Below are 20,330 nucleotides of genomic sequence, written 5' to 3'. Positions count from 1 at the left end.
TCCTTTTCCTTTACTTCCGTGGCTGCATCAGAGGAGTATAGAGGCATATGTCTCACAGGAAAGAGGGATGTTAAGAGCCTGACTGCTAGAAGAAAAAGTTTCTTCTCCTGTATCCCTCAGATTTCACTAGTGAGCTCTTTGGGCTTTGTTCACCAGTAAGAACTCATCAATAAAATACCTGAAACTGTAGAACCTGTCTTGAATGGTACCTTAGAGGACTTTTCAGCCATTGCCACCAATTATTCCATAATGCTGAAAATTGTTCATGATCTATCAGGTACCTCCTCCTGTTGGTACCCTTCATACTTTAATTTTTGCACAGGGCTCCCAAAAGAAACGGAGGAATTGACAGGAGAGAACTGATTTAAGTTCTTTACTCCTTTAAAGTCCTGGATTGAGGTGCATCCTCTGTTGAGGTGCTCCTCAAGGTCAACCTAACAGTTGTTTAACCAGCCTTACAGATGGCAGCTGTTTATCTGTCATGGATTGTCTGCATTGTTCCCACCAGCTCATTCCTGTGTATCAGCAGCCATGTGTTGGAAGACTTGATAGTATTCATCTACCATCTTAAGGTCCTCTTACATTCAGTGCTTGACCTTAGGTACTAACGGTCATTTGATTAACTTCACCATACTGCTGCCTTCTAAGCCTCTGTCAGTTTGGGGGAATGCAGTGGGTTAACATTGGCTAAGATGCCCACCCAGCTGCTCACCTACTCCCCCTCCTCAATTTGAAAGGGGAAGAAAATAAGATGAAAAAGCTTGTGGGTTAGGATAAACACAGGGAGATTGCTTACCAATTAACACCATGGCCAGAATGGACTTTGACTTGGGGCAATTAAAACAGACTTGGGTAGTGAGAAACGAAGACAACAATATCCTCCCTCTCCCCCACACTGCTGCTTCCCAGGCTCAATTTGATTCCCAACTCCTTCCACTCTGACACTAAGTGGCATAAGGGGAAAGGAGGGTTGTGCTTAGTCCATCATAGCTCCTCTGTGCTGTTCCTTCCTCCTCACGCATTTGCCCTGCTCCTGCCTGGGTCCTCTCCACAGGCCACAGTTCTTTCACAAAAAATCCATTTGCTCTGGCATGATCCTCTGCATGGCCTGCAGGGGAATACCTGCTCTGGCACCATGAAGCATATCAGATATTGACCTTGATGTTTGCACTTTGTTTATTTTTTTCCTCCATGCCTCCTCTGCCTTTGTGGCATTTTCACAGAAGCACCACTGTCTTGGCTGCTGGGCTCAGCTGTGAACTGTGGTGGGTCTGTTGGATCTGGCTGGAATCGGCTGTCCCTGGCATCTGGCTACCCTGGCCCCTCCTCACACAGGTCATCTCTCCAACCTTGTTACTTCTAAAACATTGACACCTACACCCTATACAAAAAGACACTAATTTTATCAGAGGGAATATGCTGTTTTGGTGATATCCAAAGACACAATTTGATGCCATGCAAAGACACGATTTCATTTCTGTAGAGATTATTTCCTTATTTTGAAGAACATTTTGAAGGGTGATACTGTTTTGAATTTGCATGCAAGTTGCTTTTATGAATTTGCAAGTTCAAATCCAGGTAATCATTTCTCTTTGAACATACTGGCAAGGATGCAAGATTGCTTTTTGTCTTTCAAATCTGAGGGCACTTACTTTCCCATAGCTGCCAGGCTGACCTGCTGTTATGATCTTCAGTTTGTAGTTGGTGTTGCTGCTTAATTAGTCCACAGCTCCTGCATCTTCCAACAGGATCCTGGCAACAGCTACAGCCCATTTTTGTTGGCAGGACATCTCACTGACACCTTCTCTTGATGTGTGGGCTGATGTGGGAATTGTCCTGGGAAAAAATGTTCAGTGTATGTGTGATGCTTTCATTCTTTGACAACCCTGCTTATCTTAGTAACATTAACCATTTCTGTTTTCTTCCTGTTCTGTGTGCAAAAATCAGAACAGTTACAGGTATTTGGGATGAGTTATCTTCTGCTGAGCGCATTCAGCCCTTTTTATCCAATAGCTTTCCATGTTCCCAAATTGACTGACTTACCTGGAAATGTGACAGTGTATGTGCATAAGACCTTCTCAGGTACCTTGTCAGGTACTTCACTTTTGTTTGCTTATTGTTCATGATCCAGTTTGGAAGCTGCTCTTTAAAAAGTGATTGTTACCTTGGAAGTGGCAGCACACAGCATTATGGGATGGAGAGCACATTCAAGCAGTCTGCTAGCAGGATCTGTAGTGTTTGATGGAGCTATCCCTTTACGTTGACATCTTGGGAGTGGATGCAATTCATAACGTATATATGTCTGAGAAGTGTAGGTATAGGTTTGCCACCATGTGTTATACAAACAACAAAAAGAAATAATTATTTCCTTTGTCTGGAAGCAATGGAGCTCAACAGATGATGCCGTTCCAGTTCCTCTGTGTGACTCTTTGAGATCCTTTTTGGAAAACTTCAACAGGTCTGGTTGATGATGTGAGAAGTAAGGCTTGAGTTAGCAGATAACTTTCATGAGCCCTTAGAGGGTGTGTTTTGTATGAGTCCCTTCCAGCATAGCTTAAAGCTTAAAGACTACAGTTAAGTGACTTAATCAGCAGTGCTCTTCAGTGCCTGCATCCCAGACATCTGTCGTCTAATCACTTTGAGTTCTGTCCAGACACCAACTGAACATTATACTGTTTCCAAGCAGCCTCCCAAAGCTTGGGAGGGTAGGCTGTAATCATTCATTGAGTAAGCGTACTCTGGGATCTCCTGTAAGAAACTTGATGGCAGACTATCTGCTTGGCCTGAAAAGCTATACAGGCACCCTTTTCTCGGGGGGGGGGGGAAGGTTTCACACAGAAAATGCACATGCAGTCTGTAACTACATTTGTATGGCTCTGTCTTACCCCTCCCTTTCAGCCTCTTTTTCAAGGCAGAATTGTATTTAAGAGTCTTGAATAGTGACTACTACACTCTTAACAATGAAGCAGAGCAGAGAAAAGCTAGGGTTTACCACTCAGGAAAGGGAATGTGTTGACCATGCATACCAGCAGATACCAGTTAGTGGCCTGTAATTGTTCTTTGTAGTTCTTGTGGTGATACAGCCTGATGGTGTAAACCTAAAAGGGAACTGTGCAACAAGAGAAACCAGGCTACAGCACATTCGACAAGGTGGAAATATATTTTACAGAATGTATGTACCAGTAGGCAACTAATGCAATAATTACCCAAATGATGCTAAAAATCAGCAGTTCCCTAGATTAGTCACCCTCTCTTTCCTTGTGTGTTCAGGAACTGTAGGTTCATCTCTTGCAGACCAGTCTGTCTGCACCTGAGGAGAATGCACAAATATTACCTTGTTTCTTCATGCATTCCCTGCAACACAGCTGAAATCAAGAGTTGATCTCCTTTAGCTATCAATTTACTCATCTGTTAACTTGTTTTTGGTAATGATAAATATCTAGGCATAAATTGCAGCAATCTAGCCACAAAACTCAAGCTACATGAGAAAAAGCATGTTATGCAAACTTCTTATCACAGGAAAACAATAGTCACCTGTTCCTGTTTAATGTATATGTGATTTTTCTCCAAGTTTTTTCAACAGCAGAGAGGTTTATGCCACAAATGAAGTTTTGGGCGTATACCTCCAATCCTATTAAAATGCAAATCCATGAGCTTCTCTTCAGGAAAAAAGAAAACAATTTGCTGCTAAATCCCCAAAAATCCCATTGAAAATTACTTTTACTGATTAAACTTGTATGCTTTGGATGGCAAGTGGAGCGAATTGTTGCCATTTCTGATAAATACAAGCTTATTAACCACTAGCATGCATGTAGCTAGAAAGTGTATCAAGGTAGTACTTTTATTATTCCATAACCATATAGTGCCACTCTTTAAAGTATTCTGGAACAGAAGATTTTGGGTTTTATTTCTCACCTCTGTCACCATTATCACTAAAGTAGTGTTTATATCACTTTGCATTTCTCTAACATCTTTAGTAGCAGTTGTTTGTATTTCCATGCGCTGATGCACAGCAAGCATTCCATCAACTGCTCTTGCCATGTGTCTGAGAAATTCTGTTTTCATGTTGATTCCCTATACTGGGTCTGGCTGGGATGCAGCTAATTTACTTCACAGCAGCCCATACGGTGCTGTGTTTGAGACTGGTGACCAAAGCAGTGTTGCTAACACAGGGATGGTTTTGCTGTTGCTGAACAGTGCTTGCACAGCATTGGGGCCTTCTCTGTTTTTTTCTCTCACCCCTTATGGAGTAGGCTGGGGTGGGCAAGAGGCTGGGAGAGGACATAGCTGGGATAGTTGATACCAACTGACCAAAAGGATATCCTGTAACATATAACATCATGCTCAGCAATAAAACTGGGGGGGTGAGTGGGGTGGGGGGTGGGGTGGTATTTTTTTCAAAGCAGCCATTGTTTGGGGACTGGCTAGGCACTTGTCTGCTGCTTGGTGAGTGATTGCTTTTGCATCACTTGGGGTTTTTCCTCTTTTTTTTCCTTTCACTTTTTAAACTGTCTTTATGTCAGCCTATGAGTTTGCTCACTTTTGCCCTTCTCTCCACCATCCTGCTAGGGGGAAGTGAGCAAAAGACTGCAGGGGTCTTACCTGCCAGCTGGGGTCAACCCACAACATTCCCTCAACCTCACTGTCACCCCAGAGGGACCGCTGTGGCTAACTTCTGTCCTGTGCTCGCAATGAATCACACACAGTATTCTCTCTTACGCTTCCATTACGTGTCATTGCTGATTTGTAGGTCTATCTGTGGTAGAATCTCAGTGTGTTAAAGGTGTGTCCAGGGGTGAGAGCCCTGCCTTACTAGCTGGTAACTGTTTCCTTCACAAGGAACTAACAATAAAGAAATACTAGGACAGCCACTAAGAAGTTCTTTTTACTGTCTAGATATAATATGGTTTAGCCTAGCAATACTCAATAAACATCAGCATTTCTGAAATTAAAATAACATTAACAATTCTTAGGAAGAAGTGTGATATCTTGCCATGAAGTATCTGGTAGTAGAAGTGTGTGCTTTATAAATTGCCAGAAACTACATTAAAAGGTACTCCAACAAGAGAACAGTCATAGGAGGTTATGTACTTTCCCTAGTCTCTCAGTGAAGGGAGTGTTGAAGAATGGGTTTCCTTGTGGAATCCTAACACAGGGCTGCATAAATACTCTCACAGTTGATAGCCTCCTTATCTGACCCAAATTACAGGAAGCTACCAGCATGATATTCTGCATGGTTTTATTTAACCAAAGAAGACCAAAAGTCTTCAAAATAAGAAACACAAAATAAAATTTTAGTAGAACAAAAACCTGGAATATTTAACCTCTTTATAATAAAAAAACGTGGTCTGATGTCAGACAAGACAGGAGAAGAATGGCTAGATGCAACCCTTTCCCACCCACCATGATCTTGCAGGTGGATTTTAGTCTCTCACTGCCTTTCTGAAGTTTAGTGAATCTGCATCTCCTTTGAATCTGTTTTCCTCTCCATTATCTCTGAGCCCAGGTTCTCTGCTGTGTTCTCCTAAGTCATTTCAGCTTCTCCGCTTAAGCTCCAGTCTGCTTCTTCCTTCCTATGCCTATTGCCTGCCATCTGAGTTGTTCTCTGGAACTTTTTTTTAACCGGAACCCACTTGGTAGCTTTTGGAAATAAATCATATTTTTCCTTTCTATAGGAGTAACATATTCTTAAAAGAACATAGTAGTAAGTTAAAATAGAAGCGAATATAAAGTGAAGCCTGTTAGAGCAGCACACTGATACAAGACACTCTAGGAGAACCCTAGAAGTGCTTCTCCATTGTTAGTAAGACAAAAGTTTTTGGTGACAGCTGCAGTATTTGTAACTTGGCCCTTCTTCTCACTTGTAATCAGTCATTCTTTTTTCAATGTGTATAAATTTTGTGTAAGGTCCATCTCAGTTTGAATTTTGGCAAGCTTTATTTCATCTTTCTGCTTTCTACTTCATGCTTAGGGAAGTGGTTTAGTGATGGACTTGTCAGACCTAGGTTAGTGGTTGGACCTCGTGTTTTCCAAGGTCTTTTCCAACCTAAGTGATTCTATGATAATCTGATTCTGCTTCCAATACACGTCATGCTTTGCTGTTTCTTTGTGTATGTTTGTGTGTCCATTATTCCCAGTACCCTCTTCCATCTGGTGATTGCCAGACATTGCTGCCACTTAAAGTAAGGAAATTTCACATCTCTCATCTTTGATGTTTTTAGTGCTTTAACAGATTCCTTTCATTTTGTGTTTTTTTCCTTGCAAAAGAGAAAATCTTCTTTGAAGATGTAGTTTTGTTTGTCAAGGCTCTGTTTGAATTACAGTGATTCTTGTTTGCTCCTTCCAGAGTTAATCTGGGTGACTAGTGTTTCTACAGTGTCCTTGACATTTATCAAAGTAAAATATAAGGTATTATCTTCTTTAGGCTGAATGTGTATTTGATGAACTAAAAAAAAAAAAAAAATGTTTTGCTATAGAATAAAGACTATCAAAATCAAAAGCATTTGGTTTCCTGTTACACGTGCGATGTTAGCCTCATAGTTGTGTGATTTCCTCTAGAACCTACTTTTCTAGTAGTGTTAGCAGTCTCTCTCTGGATTCATTCTCATTACCAGGTTCCCCCATTCTCACTGATCTTCTACATACAAGTTTCCATTATTTCTGTAACAATAAATTGGCTTTGTGTATCTTGGCAGCTTTGACATTTTGCTGTGTGGTTTCATTTCTTTTCCCAACTGCAAGCAATGTAGCAGAGGCGGTTTTTATAGAAGACTGTAGTAAATGGAGGCCATTCCTGATCCCTGGCAAATAAGCCCTTCAGTGCTGTTTGCTTAATGGCTTCGCTTTAAACTAAGTATCTGAATGTGCTTATTGGGCATGCAGTGAATAGCTGAGCCTGAAAAATAGCCAAATAACACATTTGCCAAGCCAGCAGGAAGTGTGCTCCGCTCTAAAGGTAGAAGCCAACTAAGCTGTTGTAATATAAAGAAAGAGTCAGTATTAAGAGAGGAACATGGTGATCGCATTGTTTGTAAATTTGTGATTTTTGGTGTGCATCATAAAAACAAGAAAAGAATGAAGGAACTGGCAGCTGCTATACATGAAACGATTGGAAATGCAACTCTTATTTTGTGCTCTTTCTAAATGCAGTGAGATCTGGAAATGAAAGAAAGAGGAAGAAACATTTAATAAATGGGAACTTTGTGGAACATTAGCATAAAATCATTACTTTCTTGCTTTGTTAATATTAATGCTGTGCTTTTTGAAGGCAAAAAGGAGTGAAGATAAGTAACTGTGTCAGTGCTTTAGCTCTCCTCTGTGGTTTAAACCTCCTTATTTACTTACCTAGTTTCTACCTACTTTACTGTGCTGGTGGTTACTAAATTCCTGGAATTATATATACGGCTACTGAAAGCTGATTTTTCTGTGTGTAATAGTAAACAGAAAAAATGTTCTTTGATTGTGTCACTGGCTTATTATACAGATTCTCATTCCAGGTTACAGAATGTTGTTTTACAGACTATTGTTCACAGTACAGGCAGAAGAGTCTGGAAAAAATTAAGAAATAGAATGTCTTTCAAAATTAGCACAAGTTAATTATAAGATAAAATGTTAATGCAAACCTGAAATGATAGGAATAGTCTGAGTTTTCACGTGAGTCTATATTGTCTGTCATTTGTGAGCTCATGGGTACTCAAAACCTGAATAAAAAAAAAGCTATTAATTTTGCCTTGTAATCTAGTTTGTGAAAATGGTGAAAACTGTTCATCCATGCTGCAAACCTGCTGTCTATCTTCTGGAAGCTTTCTTGCATGCAGCAGGGTACTTTTGAACTCTTTTAATGTGTTGGAGGAGAGAGATTTGAATGAATCAGGTTTATTTAGTTAAAAAAGATTCCTGGTCAACAGTGTCAATGAGTGCATAAATGCAAACCTCTGTGTGTGTATGTGTGTGTGTACGTGTTTGGTTTTATATACAAAAGTTTATTCCTTTGGCTTTTGAAATTCTGATAGCTGAATTATCATGTGAAACATGGCAAAAATTCCCTGCTTGAAGAAATGCCTGAGTTCATCAGGCATCCTGTGATTTGTAGAGTTTTTATAGGACAGAGTTTATAGACTTCTTGTGGAGAAGAGCCTGGGGCTCCTGGTGGACACCAAGTTGAACGTGAGCCAGTGCAGCATTTTGCCCTTGCAGCAAAGGAGGGTGATGGTGTCCTGGGCTGCATTAGGAGGAGTGCTGCCAGCATGTCAAGGAGGTGAGCCTTACACTATGCTCAGCCCTGGTGAAGCCGCACCTGGAATGCTCTGACCAGTTCTGGATACCTAGCGTGAGTGACAACCATACTGGAGAGGGTCCAGCTGAAAGGCATAGTGTGCCCGCTGACATTCCTTACAACCTGTGTGAGGAATACTGTGTTGCCTTGAAACCCCTCTTTTTTAAAGAGACTGAGCTAGAAAAACAAATGTTATGTATTTGCAATATACAAAAACAGACATTCCAGTTGCAGATGTTTATAAAAGAGGTACAGGTGTGATGTAAGAAAGCATAAAACTTTAAAAATGTATGAAGACATTTTCTTGTCTCTCCCTCCTTCAGCTGAGAATCTTTAACTTTCTTAGAACTGACAAAATGAACCCCTTCTGAATACTATATCCTCAGGTTACAGTCACTAAAGAAAAGACTATTTTGTTGGAACATTTTAACTTTTATAGTCCTTTTTTCCTTCTGAAAGACCTCCAGGTGTTCCAGATAAATACAGTCTTTCTCCCTGAAATATATGTATTTCCTCCTTATGCTAGGGATAGCCTGACCATCATATGAGTATGCTTCTTTTTATACACAGATGTCTTTGTTTTAGGTAAGACATTACCTATTCTAGTTCAGACAGCTGTACAACTACTTGCTTTAACCCCTCCCTTTTTCTGTAACTCAACGTTTATGATTCAGTAAGTAGTGTTTCACACTGAATCTTATTTTAGATATCAGGATATTTGGAGTTGAGACTGACCCATAAGGATCAACAAATCCATCAGTATGTAAACACATATACTTCATACAAACATCTCTTGGGTTAAATGTTTGTAGGTCTGAGCTGTTGGTTATTGATTGGACAAGAAGCAGAACTACAGAAGTTGACAGGCTTGTACTGAAAACTAGTTCATGGTGATGGCCTCCAAACACCTTTCCTCTAATGTGTTGCAATACTGTGTTACATTAAGTTCAGCATCACTCTGAAAAGGTGAAGCGCAGGGAGATGAATTGATTTCCACAGTTAGTTGATAGAGTCTGTACTAGATAAGAAACAGAAGTCTGACTCTCCCTGTTCTAGTACTCTCAGGCCAATGTGTTTTTGAGCTTGTTCATGGGCAAGGTATTATACCGCATTAACAAGAGAGAATTAAAAAGATAAATTACAGTAGTTGAACTGTTTAAAAACTGCAATAGCAAACAAAGCAAGTGAATCATGCTTTATGCTTGTAAGTGTAAATACTGAAGTTGTTTACTAAAAGGCCAAACATTGCTAGCCATAAAACTTAGAGAGGTCCTTTCTTACTTCAGAGTCTTCATATCACTTCTGAAATGCAACATTGCACTTGCTTAACTGCAAGGCAAGAGCAAGTTTAAAAGTTAAGGATCTTGGCCATGGACAAACTTCCATATAAATGGTAAGGGAATTTCTCAGTACCCTTGAATCTTTCAGACTTACTGGTTTTAATTAATCCTCTGTGGCTTAATAACCATTCTCAGCCAGAACAAACTGGCAGAATAATGGGAAATTGACAGTGAAATACTTATGCTCAAGTTTTACACTGCCGGTCAATTTAGATGAGAAAATTATGCAAGAGGAATATGAATGTCTGTTACATGGTGAAGTGGCTCCATCAGAGTCTGGGACAAGGCAGATGACCAGTCTGGCTCCCACTGTAAAGCACTGTAATCTGGGAGGTGTTTTACCAGTACTGGTCTGCTCACAGACCCAGTGCGAGACGGTAAGTCTCAGTACCTTGCCCTGCAGCACAGGAGACTGGAAGAACTCCTGACTTGTTGATAATCCAATAGCAGGAGAACTACCAGGGTTGCTAGGGCAAATGAAAAATGAGGAGCAGAAATGTAAACCTGTATCACCCTAGGCCGCTTGGAGATCTCCCCCCCTATTCTGTCTATTTTATTATGCTTTACCTTTCTTGTTTCAGTAAGGTTTTGTGATAGGGTTCAATATCCATGGCAGGTACAATAAATGCAGATTTCTGATAACGGCAATAGTTTTAACATTTCAGTACAAGCAGCTGCTACATGGAAAAATAATCTTGATTTAACTTACTTCTTATCCCTTTTTAGTTGTGTTAATATAACTGAATTAAAGTATTTTGGGGGAATGTTTGGCTCAGAATTACAATTTTGATGTAAAATCATCTATTATATTAATGTTATCAGGTAAATGAAACCTTGATATTATGCATAGGTTTAGACAGTGTTGCATCTCACGATCAAAACTGGTCAGGATGTAGGAGACATTTAAGTTCCTTTGTGTTTCATGCACTTTATTTTATATATGGTGGCATGTAGGCAATTTCACGGGTACACCTTCCCATTTCTGTACTAGTATAGTAGAGAAACTGAAACAATATTCCTTCTCCCATATTTTAAGTGCTTTCTTTAATTATTTTTGCTTTCAGAACCAATACCACTTTTCCTACACATTTTGAAATGTCATTAAACTCAAATAAAATTGGTAAATACTTCAAAGTGCAGTAACAAACAGCATAGATACTTCACCCACCCCCTATCCGCACCACTGTCTACTTCAGCAACACTTCTCAAAGGAAATTGCATTTCTGTGTGATTAATGGCTATATAAATTAACCAGAGTAGCATTGCCCATTTTGCTTGAACTACCTGATTTAAAATGTTCAAGGTTTAATTTTTATTAACAGATGTTTAAAAGTTTAAATCAGCATGAACAAAAACCGGTAACATTTTTTGGTCAAGGTGATGTCTGAGTGACTGTTGTTGAATTTTAACAAAACCTTGAAAATTTGGTGCCATGAAAAGACTGGAAAAAATACATACCCTATCTATAGCATGTTGACCTGAACGCAGGCAGGTTTCAGTGCTCACTAAATGGAATACAAAGGCAGAAGGTGCTGTTGAATTAAGCATGTTATGTTTGCCTTGGTGCTAATTTTGTAGGCTATGTATAGTTTTACTTTGTCCTGTATTTATTTAATTCAGTATCTAACCCAGGAACATGGGTTGTAAAATTACATTTCTTAAAGAACAAAATATTCTTTAGGGGGAAGGACCCCACCACGACACCCCCACACACCGCCACCTTCCTCCGTCGAATTTAGACTTTTTTTGAAAAAAGGTATTATTTTTGAATTTATGATTATTTTTTTAAAGTGGGTTTGATATTGAATTTCAGTTGCAGTAGATTTTGAGCAGGTTGGAACTGAGATAGTTAGTCACATTTTTTGTTGTTCGGCCAATCTGAAGAGAACACAGAGTTGAGGGTAGAACTTGCTTAATTTCAGAGTTCATTATGACCATTTCGTATGATTCGAATCTCTAGCAAGAACCCGAACTGGAGCAGAGAAACTGTTATCTCAAGGTTATGCATTCATTTCCAAACTGTTCATCATGTTGTTAGTAAATATAGATGGAATAGTTAGTAGAGTATTCAAAAATGTGTCCCTAGGCCATTTTGTTGATGTTTAAAATACTGCAGTTTGAAAAGTTTAACTGTCTTTTGCAGAGTTGTACAAATTTGGCTCTAAAATCAGACATATTTCACAGGAATATCAAAGATGTGAAAGATTACTGAATAGTGCATGCTGGTAGACTGTAATATCTATAGTGAGAATTTTTAAGATACATAAAATTTATCTTAAGTGGAGTCAAATGAGGAAAGACTACTTTTTTTTGGGTGAATTATATTTTTTTTTTGTAAGTGCTCTGATCATAAGCCAACAACTCATTATATTATTTATGAATCTGTAATGAAAAGACAGCATGCAAGCTCATTTCGCTAGGAACTCAATTCTAGATTAATTGTACCTAACAGCAGCTCAGATTTGGGCTAGTCAGTAAGGGATGTTAATAAATGGTTTGGCATATATGTGTGAACTTTTCCTACCAGGTAAGTATCTGTACTCATTTTTGTCAAGTATAAAGGGCATTTAAAGAGCATGGTTACTATATGTCAAACATATCTGCATAGTTTCTGAATAGTGAATTGTATTAAATTAAATTTCTGGTGTTGCTATGACCCTGACATTTTCAGGCAATCTAAGTATTATGGTCGGTCAGCATATTAATATATTTTTTTAAATGGAAGGAAACCCAGCTACATGTGAAGTCTGTATTTTAATACTCTGCTAATCACAAATAATAATCTACTCTCAAGAATAGCAGAATAAAAGCTGATTGCTTATGATTATTTGTATCAATAGCCCTTATTCCTAAATATTTCTAGGAAGACATTAGTTATCTGTATAGATAGCATAGCAGTGCAAAGGCAAGTAATTGACGAAAGTTTTTATGATGGAGTTATAATTACAAAAAGTAAGTATTTTACGATTAGAGGAATGCATTACATTCAAAATATACACATATCAATGTAAGAGAAGTTGTTAGGATCCCAATCGGTATGTTTGTTTTGGGGGAAAGGAAACCACGTTGTTAAAATATTCACTGATAATAGCGCTTGGGGGAAATATGCAAATAAATGTTTATTCACAAACCAAGTGTTTAATTTGCTGTTCAGTGTGCAGAATGTGTCATAGGTTACCATAGTGAATTTCCCCTATACCAACCTGACATTCAGAATGTTGAATGAACTCAACTAAGCACAGTAGCTGTCATAAATGTTAAAATGATACTGTATGTGACCTTTGCATTTATTGGTTCCTTTTACTTTTTTTGTTGTTGGTTTTTATTTTGTGTGTTTTTATAATCCCAAGAATGAGGGCTTTTGTTGAAAAAGATACATGGTGTGACTGGAACAATCATAATTAAGCTTTAGTGAAACTGCATAAGAGGGTAAGGGAGAGAAGCAGCAGCAGAGCTCCAAGTTGATTTATGCAGTCATATTAAAACACTGTTCAATTTTTCATTTTTTTAGGCAATGTTATGGGTCCCATGTCATTTCCAACTAAGAATTGTGTAACTGTTTCTGTCTGTGTTCATGTTAAATTTGCAACAGATCCTACATCCATTTAATTTGAAAATTGTTTCATTTACTATTTATAAAAGGCAGGAAAAATAGTAAGAAACCTCTCTTATCAAAGGTAAAATGTGAAACTTCATAGGACAATACATCTTCAAAGGTTACCTGGTATAATGTGTCATGACAACAGCAGCAAAAGCAGACTGCTGAGTATAACACGTGGCAGTCCAACAAAAGTACTGACTTGCCAAAGTGACTCGCAAAGGATGAAGAGAGGCAGTCAGTCTGCTATTGTCCATAATCCATATCAATAGTCGCTGTCAGCCCTCGTGGTATATCAAATAATATTGTTCTCTTAATATCCAAAGCATAACTTTGAGGAGGGGAAGGTTCACATCCAGTCCTTGAATGAGGGTTTATTTACTAAGCTCCAGGAAGCCTCAGTGCAGTCCTCCAGAATGTGTTAGCGACACAGAGAGACGATCTTCCCCATTCCAGCACTTGAACTTCGCTGTCTTCAAATGCAGAGTTCCACAGCTTAATTTTGAGTTGTATTAAAAGTACATTGTTTACCTTGCTTTCATCTTCACGCTGATTTATGTGATTTCATGTCCTTTTGATCCTCTATTGTGAGAAACTGAAAATTCTCAGCAAACTATGTTCTAATTCTCCTTGATGGTGGGTTTTCCTGAGTAAAGATTCCTAGGCTATATAGTCACTCTCTGTTCAGAAGTTCTCATATGTGTCATCATCCTTACACACCTTATAGTTTTTGCATATTGTGAAATCATCTTAGGATTTTGGTTTTGCTATCCTGAATAGCACAAGAAACACTGAGCCACTTGTGGATAGGCGGAAGACCACAGACCCTAATAGAGATGCTGAGGGAATTTCTAGGGGCTCTCCATATTGAAAAAAAGCTCACTATTTATTCCCAAATTTTCTGCTTCTGTTTTAATCATACTCTTCATTTATTGAAGGCCTTCCATGTTATCCCAGGGTGACCAAAGTACTTTAGAATCTTTTAGTACAGAAACTTGTTAAAAGCCTTTTGGAAATCAAAGGCTGTGTGCCAAGGCATCCTTTTTCACATATTCAGTATTCCTTCTGTGAGTTACAATTTCCATTTTCAGAAACCATCTCAACTATTCCCCAGTACATTACGTTCATCTATGTATCTATTAATTCTGTCATGTATTAATTCTGTAATGTAGTTCCTAATGATTTGTCTGGAATGGAACTGGGCTTACTAATCTGTAGTTTGGAGTGTGCCCTTGCATTCCCTAGTCTTGTGCCCCTTTCCCAAATTTAGAAAAAAAACCCAAAAGAACCCAAACCAACCCAAACCCAACCCAAACAAACAAAAAAACCCCCAAAATCCACATCTACCATTTCTATGGTGGGATGCCATTTTAAGTGATGACCACAGTAATTTCCTTTAGGACTTCTGGACAAACACTATTTTGTCTTTCTTTTTTTTTGCTACTGTTTGCTTTGTTGATTTATTTTAAAATATTTCCGAGTAATAATTTGAAACATATCTCTGATGAATCCCTACTAAGAAGGAGTTCTCGCATAGGAATCTCCCAGAGCTCCTCTGCATTAAATTTTGATTTGGTGAGTTCATTTGCATTTCCTGCTAGAGCCTTACCTCTTTGAACACTCCTTTTACACTTTGATGGTCTGTTGGCCCTACAGACTTTCTGGCAGGCTTACTGCTCCTCTTCAGTTTTAAAAAACATTTAATGCTCACCATTATGCTTTTAGCAAATTGATCCTCAAGATCTTTTTATTTTTCTTTCTGCAAGTATCTAAACCTGACATCACGGTCAGTATTAGGAACGGGTCATCTGCAGTGTGAAGGACTATGGCAAGATCGCTTCCCCTCCTGTGGGCTTATGAACGGCATTCGTTTAGGTGCCTCAGGTCACACCCTCTTCCACTCTTACTGTCTTTTCTTCCCGAGTAGTTTCCCAAGGCCCCATTTGAATATGTTGATGACTTCCATCATCATGGACAGTCCTAGCAGTACTTTTTTTCTCAATTTGGCATGAAATTTATTATATAAACTATGGAGACCTATCTATTATGTGGTCCCAAGGACAGGTACACATGATCTGGTGTGACCAGGAATTGTCCAAGTCCAGTGGTCCAGTCAGTTGCAACATTTTGAGTGGCTTGTTTGTATATTATAACACCTGTCAACACACTGTGTTAGTGTTATTTGTTTAGATGGTGAGGTACACATAACAATGTGTTGTTCTGTGGTTTTTTCAGTACCCCTACAGTGATTCCCAGTTTACTATGTCCTTAGGCATCTTTGAAACATGATTAATGATACTAGATATCTTTTGAGCAGCGAAGTAGTAAATTTAAAAGTAGAATTTTCAAAGCTTCCTTGTTTACTATTCCCCATGACCTGTGTTCATATATAAACAATACATACCTGATTAAAGTTAAAGTCCTCTTTTTACTGGTGTCTCATTATACCTGCAGTTCTGTCTGCATGTCCAAAATTCTGTTTAATTTTTAAGTCAGTACTGCTTATCTTGATGTAATTTCTTTTCATATTCAGTTTTTTAAAATAAAATTTCATTAAGGAAAAAATGGAGACCAGTGGGGCAGTAGTAGAATTAAAGTATGTTACAAATAATTTGCAGAAACTAAATTATTTTAAAACTAATCACAATGACAACAAGCAAAAGAACTATGTACATTTTCTCCTTTGTAGATACCTGGACCTGTCTACAATTTCACTGGCTGTATACAAGTTACAGAAATCAATAACGTGGGACCTTTCAACTTCTCTAGTGCTGTGGGAAGAAACAATATTGACAATTGCAGGTAAACTACCCTCTGTGCCTTTTAAATTGGAAGAAACTGTTTTCCTTGATTTTGCTTTCTTCCTTAAATAGGGTGACCATTTTATATAATTTCAGCAATGGTTACAGAACAAAAATACACTATATAGAGATACTGTGCTTTCTTCTATGCTTCTGAAGCATTTCCTTTATGGAAGGTGCTTTTTGCGGAGTAGTTCAGTTAAGCTTGTAATCTTACTTGGAGTGAGTTTTCACCCACTGAATGCTGAAACATGGCGTATTAAGCAAGATAATCTGCAACAAAATACAGGAGTGGGAAGTGGGGTGATGTGCTGGTTGTGTTTCTACTCATGGTTTTGAAATTTCCATTAATCTTGTAACAAATGCTGATGATTTGCTGCTGCACTTACTCTATTTGAGATTGTGAAAATAGCTGGGAAGGATTGTTTCTGAATACATGAAAAAAAACCAAACTTGGTTTCATTTTTGCATATTCATATGGCTGTTGGTCTTGCATTGGTTGAAATAAAAGGCTATACATAGGCTGTGGTGTCAATTAGGATTCAATTCTGTCATATAAAATGTGTGAACATGGAAAAGTGGAAAACAAAAGGAAGAGGTGAGTTGCGTTTGTACTTCATCAAGTCTTTCAGAACAAGGTACAATTTTACTCATAGGATGTACTATCACTGGAGGATTTTGTATAAGCCTTTTTACATATGGCTTTATTTTTTTTTTCCCTAAAATTTATGGAACAGTTTAATCAATGTTTGTGTGCTTGTTTCAACAGTAAGTCACAAAGCTAGTGGTAATGGACTAAATCATTATTTAAAGATCCATGAGATCTGGACTCTGCATTCACTTCTGTCTCTAGCCCCGTAATGCACTTACACACATCACACTCAAAGTTATGAAAGGAGTGGAAATAGCAAACCCAGGTAATCAACAACCTGCTTCAAGTACCATGCTTCTAAGCTTTTGCAAGTAAAACTAGGTCTGAACAAAAGTTCAGCTTGTTACATCTGCACACACCTGCCAACATCTCTATTTAGAACAGCAGCTCAGTGTCATCTCCTTGTTCAAACTTCGCAAAGAAATAAATCTTTGCACTGCACAAAGAAATAAAACTTTTGAGTTCCCCAACGCTTTTTATTTGGAAGATGTTCTCTAAGTACATTAAACAAACAGTTGAGGGTATAAATCCTGCACAGAATAGAGCTCTGACCTCTGTTGTGACAAACCCCAGATGAGAAGTGATGGCTCCACTCCTGACTTCCTGCATAGAGCTTCTTCCTAGCCAGAACCGTTGTCTCCTCCAAAATGAGGGCACATGCTCTTGTCTGAGGAACTATGCCTCTGTGCAGAACAGAAGTTCATAGAGATGAAAGCAAGTGAAGAAGCTACTTCACATCTTTAATTCAGGTATTAGGGGGAAAAAAACTTGACCTGAAGATTTAATTTATTTATATATTAGAAAATAAACAGTCATTGGAAAAAAAAAAATCATAACCCATCCCAGATGTCGCATCTGGTTACTATATTAGGAAATTGTTCTCCATTTTGCACAGTCATTAGAGCTTTGGTGTCCCAAATCCTAGACAAGATGTAGCTCTGTTCTTTAAACTACTGGAAAAAAGAGGAATCACTTAAAAATCAAGACTGTCATCATCTTTTGTGCTTTCTTTCATTCTCCAAAACAATACTTTATCTGAGAAGCATGTCTACATAGTCAGCCTTTTTGACACCTTTTTCTACAAAAAAAAAAATAATTTCCTATTGAGTAGTTTACATAACCATTCATTTGACAACTGATAGCCTTCAAGAACCAAAACACGAATGAGAACTGCTTTGTCCAGTCTGTGTATGCAACAAATAGAGGGATATAGACAGGAAGGAAAAGGCATATAAGGAAATCTGGCTTTGTTCCTTTTAAAATTTGTTTAGTTTAGATGCTATAGTATCTGTTACATGGTAACCTGTAGAGTTATTTCCCACATTCTATTGCATTTTGTATTAATTATTCTTCCCTTCATAGTTAGTCAATTAGCATAGAAACATGACTGATACAGTATAATATAGATATTAAAGATGACTTTATTTGAATCATAGCTCAGTGATTATAGTCTAGGGCTGTTTCTTGCAGATACTTACTGTGTATATCTAACTGATTAGGTGAGTAAAATGACATGATAGTTTGTATAGATGGAAATAGTTTTGTACATAAAAGGATGCTGAAAGGATGTTGGGCCTCGTCAATCCTCTGTCCTGTACAACATCTCCCTTTTACCTCCCTGCTTGTTCCAGCACTGTACCTGAGCCTAACAGTGTCCAACCTCATGCAGTCCACACCGAGCTGGCTTCATCCTGATCCAAATCACAGTTATTTCTGTCTGTGAAAAGCTGGGAAACAGAATTGAAATTAGTCTGAATTTCCCTTGGTGGTATGGTTGTCCCATAGGAGTGGACTGCAGGGAAGCCTAGGAAGCATTCGCCATGCACATTCCCTGCCCTGTGACACATGAATTTCATATCTGCCCACACGTGGCAGCTTACATCATCCTTGCTTTTCACTTTAGGTATAACCCCCATGCATCAGTCCTTACATGCAAATTCTGCTTCCCAGAAAGCATCTAGGAGGCCCAACTACCATTCTTTTTTTTTGCAAGACAGGCTTCGTAGGAAGAGAGCTTTGTTTTGAGAAGGAAGGAGAAAGTAATTGAAGAAAGTTGCTTAAAGAGAGCAATAATGGATTATATATGCTGCAAATACAAGTAGCTGAATAGTAGAAAGCCTGGTGTACTTGGTGGTGTATTTTCAGAATTCCCATGGTCCTGTTGATGCAATATTGCTACAGTTGGAGGTGCCTGGAAGTAACAGAGTACTTTACAATGTGGCAGACAAAGTAACCCAGTTTCTTCCTGTAAGAACATCCCTGTATTGATCAACGAGTGACACTTAAGTATTTCTGTTCCCTGCTGTTGTAATTTTGCTTCAATTGACTTCTACCTATCATCACCTGTTTGTAGACTTCTCATCCTTTTGAAAGCCCCTACTTTTGCATATTTAGCCATACTCTAGTGGCAGTCACTTACTCTGCTGGGGTTTTTACATCTTGGTTCCCCAGAAGCACGGATTACTTCGTTATTATGGTGTAGGTCAGCCAAAGGGAGACAAGCAGAAACTTCTTAACGTGTATGGGCTTGTGAGTAAATTTTAAGCTTATGAATTTTTAATAGGCTTGAAATTTACTCAAATGTGTTCTGCCATTTTTTTAACTAGATCTATTTGAATTTTAAAACACCAAAAGGAGGATCTAATATGTGCAAGGAATATAGAGAGCTTTCAAAAATAAATTTTAGATACAGTTCATTAACCTTTTCAAAACTACTGGCATCACAAGTCAGTACCTTTCATATTATATTATGTACTCCATGTTGCTTATCTCAGAGATTCATGCAATTTAGGTCACTGTTTAAAATTTTTTGAGAATAAGAAATGTAAAAAATGAAGCGATAACATTAATTTCACTGGCATACATATCTGACTGTTTGCTGTCTAAAATGCTATATATAGGGCAAGAATGCCTTTTGTTCCTTTAGCATTCATTTTTTGTCATGCAAATATCATATGCTGCAAAGCAGGGAGAATTATTTTAACTTGGTAGAACTAAATAGGAGATAGGGACAACATTCAAATTGCCTTTCATGTCATTTTGGAAGCAGATGCTAAATTCTGCTTAAATTCAAGAGGATGATTGATAAAGCAAGCACTGGGCAAGGTAAGATCAAAGACCTTAAAACTTGAAATAATCCTGATGATTCTGAAAGATGCAGGATTTCTGTGCGTGCTCAGAAGCACTGATGTTTCAAGCCTGAGGCTTTAACTCAGTTAATCTGTGAGGTCATGGCTCAGGTCCTTCTGATAATCACATGCATCACTGTTCAAGCCTGGAGTTCATAGATAGGCTGTAACCCGTGATACCACAGGGAGGAGGGAATAGCTAGGAGGGATGTATTGCACTGAGGACTCATTAGAGCTTCCTGCCATAAGATGTAACCAAGGTAGAACAGAAAATGGTGGAAAAATGGTAAGGGCAGGAGACTGAATTTAAGTTTGACTCTCTGAGAGCAGGTTTACAGCTATAAAGGTCCTCTGAGTTATGTGGGTTTTGCTTTCAGAAAAGGTTATAACAGAACCATATCAATTAGTAAAGGTCAGCCTCCAGTAGGTAGTTTTCCAGAATTATGCCAGACTGTATACTCAAGTAAATCTTGTCAAAGTTTATTTTAAGATTCTGTTTAAACTATTGCTGCCCCAGAGTTATGAATATATAGACA

General features: G+C 38.3%; 1 protein-coding gene across 1 annotated transcript in view; it reads left to right on the top strand.

Annotated features, from left to right (window-relative positions):
- Nucleotides 1-20,330, top strand: part of EYS (eyes shut homolog) — an 871,402-nt gene that overhangs the window by 600,239 nt on the left and 250,833 nt on the right. The window contains exon 35 of the mRNA XM_027787807.2: nucleotides 15,903-16,015. Within this exon, the coding sequence (XP_027643608.2) occupies nucleotides 15,903-16,015 (113 nt within the window). The remainder of the gene's footprint in view (nucleotides 1-15,902; nucleotides 16,016-20,330) is intronic.

The sequence above is a fragment of the Falco peregrinus genome, chromosome 7 (genome assembly GCF_023634155.1).
Source record: "Falco peregrinus isolate bFalPer1 chromosome 7, bFalPer1.pri, whole genome shotgun sequence".
NCBI classification, from domain to species: domain Eukaryota; kingdom Metazoa; phylum Chordata; class Aves; order Falconiformes; family Falconidae; genus Falco; species Falco peregrinus.
The sequence above is the reverse complement of the archived record's forward strand: the minus strand, read 5'-3'. Positions and strand labels throughout refer to the sequence as shown.